This window comes from Oryctolagus cuniculus, chromosome 2, assembly GCF_964237555.1.
Source record: "Oryctolagus cuniculus chromosome 2, mOryCun1.1, whole genome shotgun sequence".
NCBI classification, from domain to species: Eukaryota; Metazoa; Chordata; class Mammalia; order Lagomorpha; family Leporidae; genus Oryctolagus; species Oryctolagus cuniculus.
Window position 1 is genome coordinate 56,287,377 of NC_091433.1, and position 6,913 is coordinate 56,294,289.

At 37.8% G+C, this 6,913-nt stretch overlaps 1 protein-coding gene across 1 annotated transcript; it reads left to right on the forward strand.

Annotated features, from left to right (window-relative positions):
• Positions 1 to 4,168: 4,168 nt before the first annotated feature.
• Positions 4,169 to 5,050, forward strand: LOC100357892 (translationally-controlled tumor protein). Its single transcript, XM_002709474.5, has one exon. It carries the CDS (start codon positions 4,307 to 4,309, stop codon positions 4,823 to 4,825), a length of 519 nt encoding a protein of 172 aa, XP_002709520.1. The 5' UTR covers positions 4,169 to 4,306; the 3' UTR covers positions 4,826 to 5,050.
• The last annotated feature ends 1,863 nt before the right edge of the window (positions 5,051 to 6,913 follow it).

Genomic DNA, 6,913 nt, shown 5'->3' on the forward strand with positions numbered 1-6,913 from the left:
TTGGATAATCCTCACTATCAAATTATTTCTCAGCTATGAAATCTGAACTGATCTCCTCTTATCCTCATTCTTTTTTTCTTCATTTGAAGAGGGACTTGAGGATGCTAAGTAAGGTTTTTTTCATTTCTTGAAATCCATAACCATTATGGTGTCACATGCTATAGTTTCTTTTCTAAGACATGAAAGCTAATTGGCACTCAAAGCTAATTGACATTTAAAATTTTACCTTGTTGTAACTCATAAGTTTTGTGTCAAAGTTTTGACAATACTTCAAATCAGAAAAATTAGGTGGGCATGGTGACTTCTACAACATGCCAGATTGCAATCATCATTTTTGCTGGTAAGAATAATTATTGTAGAGATGAAAAGTGTAGCACTTTTTTTCCTTGGGCACAGAACAAATACATCTGGCAATTTCCCATTAAATTGGCCAAATTTGATGTCAATTATGTCCTTGATAGAGTTGAATTCAAAGTGACTGCCACATTGTTTATCTCCCTTAACTATCATATTCCTGTTTCTTTTTCTGGATGGGATGAGGAGAGCATCAGGTTTTTTCAAATATTCATAAAATTAAAGGTATAATTCTTGCCTAGATCTAACAAATTTGTTTCTAAGCTTGGTGAAAGAAAGTTCTGAAGGACATACAGAAGCTATGGAAGTAAGTTTTTATAAAGAATCGCTTAGAAAGCAAAAAAATACTAATAGTATTACCATTAATAAATTATGAGATATATTCTTTCGCCTAGTATGTGTATTAGCAACCCATGAGTATCAGTTGAATTTTGTAATTATTCTGAGAATATTTTACTTTTGGCTAGCTGAATGGGCGATATGATGGATATGACATTTTCTAATTTCCTAATGATACAGCTAAAATCATAAACTGTGAAGAGCTGCAAATGCTTATGAATGTTCTCTGTGTGAGATCTGCAGGGGTAGGGAGGCGTCCCAGGGACAAAACTTTTCCACACTTATCTGAAAGTCGCTGTTATCATGAATGGGAGGCGCACTAATATTATGTTAAGATACATTTCCTTTTCCAGTCAATGTGGGGACAAAGGAATAGAATAGAGATGAAACAGTTTCTTTGTGGCTCTCAGAGTTAACTAAAAGATAGCCTTAAATGATTGTTTACTGCATGGATGTTATTGTGCATGGTGAAGGATCTGAACATTTTTACAGCCAAATTTCTATTCAAAAGCTTGTAGCACTGTACAAAAAATTAACTCTAACATGAAGATTGGCAAATTGTTCCTCTTCGTGAGAACAGGTAATTTTATTGGGGGTTGGGGTGGGGAATAATCGGGCATGCATGGGTTTACAAGGGAACTAATTCTCTTTTAAGAATGCTCTTTGTTAAAGAAGAATTTCTTCATGAAAACAAAATAAGGCTATGTGTTAGAACTTAAGACTTACATGTACTTATCATGAGATGACGTGAACACAGTAAAATTTGACCAGTGTTTGTCTGTAATGGGCCATCTTTCATTAGTTTTGTTTGGAGAAAATACTTTTACAGTGACTTTACTAACTGACTTCTACTTTGCAGAAAGGATGTACCTAGAGAAATTTTAAAAGACCAGAGGAAATATAAACAAATGATAAATTCAGGGCAAGACCTTTGCTCTGGACACCTTGTTTTGTTGTGGCTGTTTTTCATTTCTTTTTACTGCATTTTTAAGAGAAGAGTGTTTGGCTGCTAGTTAGTGGGTTATACTCCCCCTCTTTTTCAAGGAGAACCAGGGCAAAGGAATTATGATGTGTGCCATATTGTAAAAGGAAACATTTGCTTAGAAACCTGTAGCTGACATTTTTATGCAGGATCTTGTGCTTTCAAGGCAATGAAAAGCTGGACAATGTTTTCCTTTTAGAGTGTGAGGAGGATCTCAAATTAAAATGGACCATACTTACTGGTTTCTGATGAAAAATGGCATGTTTTAGTTCTTTTTCCCACTGGTTGCTGGGGGCTGGTTGGCCACAAGTTTCATATGCTGAACATTTCTACAGACCTGGGGTTTGGTTCACCCTGAACATGCTGTGGGATTTGGACATGTAGGACTTGTAGGCTTTCTCTTTTTTCTAAAACTTGCAAAATTATTCTGATAGTGTTTTAATAAAATACAAAACAAGAAATTCTTCAAGAATTTTGTTGATTTAATTTAATTAGCTTATTATTTATTTCAAATTGACAAACCTTCTGTTTAAACATTTTAACATTCTTGCTTTCTTTCCTGCCACCAAAAAATGATATTTTTCTTGAAAAATCCAACATTTCAAGCAATGACCTTTGCAAACTATCCTTATGTGTTCCACTATCAGCTTTCACCCCAGCTAGCAAAAGATTTCACAGACAAACTGCTGACTCTGTCCCTCCCCATCCCAGCTGCTCAGAAGGTGGACAATCATAGGGCCTAGCAGTATGGTGCTTCAGCTGGGGCTCATTCTGGAGCGTTAGAAGAATGTCTCTTGATGTCAGCATCAATCATCCTTCTGGATAACATGCAAATATGATATCCTATGGAACTGGGAATACAATTCAAAGTTCCACCGTTTACACAAGCTATTTAAAATTTCTTATCAAATCATATACTTTAAAATATTTAAAATGACAGAGATTCTGTCATAATCGGTAATGATCATTGACATAAAATCAATGTTACAAAATTAAGCTTTCATGTTAATATTTTTGTTAATTTAAAAAAATCCTGCATTTTCTTATTCACAGACAGGTCAAATGCCCCAGGTAATAATGGCTCCCTCACTGAATGTTTATCTAAGCAGGGATAATTTTTTGTTTTGTTTCCTGATGTGCCTTCAGTGCATAGTATTCATTAATTTATTCATTCAAAAACATCTGTGGAGAACCTAGTAACTCACTTATCCTACAAGACAGAGAACAGAGTGTTTAATAAAACATGAGAGACGCTTACTTTCAAGAGTATATAGGTTAGTGCGACATGAAGACATTAAACACATTACAAAAAAGAGCAATAACCAAAACATAAGTGTAGAAAGGAAAAATATCTCCAAACACCTCTAAAGAGCCCCACTAATTTAGTTTGAAGGGATGATGACCAGGGAAGTCTTCTAATGTCAACTACATTTAAGAGAAAGCTGAATGATCAGTAGGGATTGGTCAGAGAGAAGCCTGAAGGGCAGTGAGCAGAAGAGCAGTACCAGATGTGATTGGAGAAGTATCTGGGTAAATCATGCAAAGATGGGTAAGAATTGGAATTTATGTTAGGTACTAAGAGCTTTCATTGGAGATCTTTCAAAAAGATTTGTTTGTTTATTTTGAAAGGGAGCATTAGAGAGAGAAATCTTCTATCTTCTCTCTCATTCACAAAATGACTACAATGGTTGGGACGTGTCCAGGCTGAAGCCAGGATCCTGGAATTCTATCCGGTCTTCCACATGGATGGCAGGACCCTAGGTACTTAGGCCATTCCCTACTACCTTCCCAGACACATTAGTAAGAAGCTGGATCTTAAGTAGAGCAGCTAGGACTCATACTGGCACTCCAATATAGGGTGCAGATGTTACAAGTGGCAGCTTAACCTACTGCACCACAATGCCAGTTGCATCATGAATATTTTTGAGCAGAGAGTGATACATGTTCATTTTATGATCACCTAGCTATTATATGGAGAATGAATAGGAAGGTAATAATTGTAGGAAAAAGAGGAAAAATTAAGGAACAATTCCAGTAATCCAGGCAAGAAATTTGTGGTTTATTTTCAGAAGCAGTGGCAGTGAAAATTTAAATGATGAGAGTATAGGGGTGCAATATGTTTTGGAGGTCTGATTCATAAATGTTGCTGATGGCTTAGATGTAGGAGTTAAGGATTATAGAGATGTCAAAGATTGCTACCATGTTTTTAGGTAAGTAGGTGTATTATTTTGTCATTTGTAGAAAAAAGAAAGACTGAAAGAACGATACATATGGGGTTGGTGATTAAGAGATCAGTTTTGTAAGTGTTAAGTTTAGGATATTGTAAGACATGTAAATGATTATGTAAAATATAGATCTAAAAGAGATATCTGGATTGACTCTATAAATTTAGGTATCTCCAGCTTGTAGATGGTTTCTAAAACCAGAGTGATAGGCAAGATAGACCAATGCAATACTTCCCAAATGGCAGGACCATCTGAGTTCCTGGGCAATTATTTAAAATCCATAGCCCTGCTTTTCCGCCCGCTCCCCCCTACCCCCGAGGGCCGCTCCGGCTGCACCGCGCTCGCTCTGAGCTCCGGGCTCCTGCCAAGCTAGCGCCGCCGCTGTCGTCTCCTACCAGCCGCCATCATGATTATCTACCGGGACCTCATCAGCCACGATGAGATGTTCTCCGACATCTACAAGATCCGGGAGATCGCGGGCGGACTGTGCCTGGAGGTGGAGGGGAAGATGGTCAGTAGGACAGAGGGTAACATTGATGATTCGCTCATCGGTGGGAATGCCTCCGCCGAAGGCCCGGAGGGCGAAGGTACCGAAAGCACAGTGATCACTGGTGTTGATATTGTCATGAACCATCATCTGCAGGAAACCAGCTTCACAAAAGAAGCCTACAAGAAGTATATCAAAGATTACATGAAATCAATCAAAGGCAAACTTGAAGAACAGAGACCAGAGAGAGTAAAACCTTTTATGACAGGGGCTGCAGAACAAATCAAGCACATCCTTGCTAATTTCAAAAACTACCAGTTCTATATTGGTGAAAACATGAATCCAGATGGCATGGTTGCTCTGCTGGACTACCGTGAGGATGGTGTGACCCCGTTTATGATTTTCTTTAAGGATGGTTTAGAGATGGAAAAATGTTAACAAAGTTGGCAATTTGGATCTATCACTGCTTATCGTAACTGGCTGCTGCTTGTCATCCACACAACACCAGGATTTACAGGAAGTGGGACTGATGTTATCTTGAGCTCCTCACTTATTTTGACCATGATTTACTTCAAGTGGAGGCATTGTTTTTAAGGCAAAAAACATTGTCATGTAGGTTGTCTAAAAATAAAATGCATTTAAATTCAAAAAAAAAAAATAAAATCCATAGCCCTTTTCAGATAAATTTAAACACCTAAGAATAATTGTGTGTTAATTAAAGAATTCAACCAATAGTATTAAGTAGAACAAAAAAAATACTAAAAGGAATAAAGTAGTAAGTTGTTCCTTGACAGGACAAGGGCTGATCAAGTCATTGTTTCTCATAGTGTACATTTCACTTCAACAGGTTTCCTTTTAGGTGCTTGGTTAGTTGTTACCGATCAGGGAGAACATATGATATTTGTCCCTGTTAAATATAAGAGTGGGAATAAGAGAGGGAGGAGATGTACAATTTGGGACATGCTCAATCGGACTTACCCCTAATGGTAGAGTTAGAAACGTGTCAGGGGATTCCAATTCAGTCCCATCAAGGTGGCATGTACCAATGCCATCTCACTAGTTAAAGTGATCAGTTTCAGTTCATAATTGATCATAATGATAGGATTAAGAATCAAAGGGTTCACATAAACAAGACTAGTGTCTGCTAATACTAACTGATAGAATTAAAAAGGAGAGAACAATCCAACATGGGAAGTGGGATACACAGCAAACTCATAGAATGGCAGATGTCCTAAACAGCACTCTGGCCTCAGAATCAGCCCTTAAGGCATGCGGATCTGGCTAAAAAGCCCATGAGAGTATTTCAGGCATGAAAAGCCAAGACACTCTGGCAAAAAAATGACCTAAATGAAAGATCTCCGTGAGTGAGATCCCAGTGGAAAGAATGGGTCATCAAAGAAGGAGGTACCTTTCTCTGAAGGGAGGAGAGAACTTCCACTTTGACTATGGCCTTGTCTAAATAAGTTTGGAGTTGGCAAACTCAAGAGGTTTCCATAGCCTTGGCAGCTCATGACAAGAGCCAGGGTGATTACTGATGCCATAAATAAGAGTGTCAATTGTAAGTCAACAACAGGAGTCACTGTGCACTTACTCCCTATGTAGGATCTCTGTCCTTAATGTGTTGTATTATGTGAATTAATGGTATAACTAGTACTCAAACAGTACTCTATACTTTGTGTGTCTGTGTGAGTGCAAACTGTTGAAATCTTTACTTAGTATATACTAAATTGATCTTCTGTGTATAAAGATAATTGAAAATGAATTTTGATGTGAATGGGATGGGAGAAGGAGTGGGAGATGGGATGGTTGCGGGTGGGGGGGAAAAAGCCGCTATAATCCAAAAGTTGTACTTTGGAAATTTATATTTATTAAATAAAAGTTAAAAAAAATAAAATCCATAGCCCTAGTCTATATCTCAGATTTACCAAATAAGAATTGCCAGGCTTGAGTAGTAGCAATCTGTGTGAATTGTTTTGTTGTAATATAACACACACACACACACACACACACACACAGAGAAAGCTTCCATCTGCTGGTTTACTCCTCAAATGCCCTCAACAGCTAGACTGGACCAGGGCTGAAGCTAGGAGCTGGGAACTCAATCAGGTCTCTCAGAAAGGTAGTAGGAATCTAAATACTTGTGCCATCATCATTGCCTGTAAGGGTCTGCATTCACAAGAAGTTGGAATTTGGAGCTGGAAGTGGGTATTGAACCCAGGTCCTCTGATATGAGTTCTGGTCATCTTATTCGCTAAGCCAGTGCCCATCCTAATCCATGTTTTTAATATGCATTATAGTTGCTTCTTATGATCAGACCACTTTGAGAAACATAGAGCAAAACAAGCATATAAACCAAGTTCAGAATCTTTCCAGAATTTAAAAGTGAGAAGGGATAGTGGGGAATGGGAACTGAGAAGGAGGATATCAGAATACAGGGAAAATGAGAAATTGTGGGATCTGTATCAGAACTGATACTCTCATCCATCTGCTTATACATTTAACAAACACCTAATTGAATAGTTTTAT

What these genes read in the sequence shown, in the direction of transcription:
- LOC100357892 (XM_002709474.5), top strand. Translation starts at nt 4,307, where the DNA reads ATGATTATCTACCGGGACCTCATCAGCCACGATGAGATGTTCTCCGAC.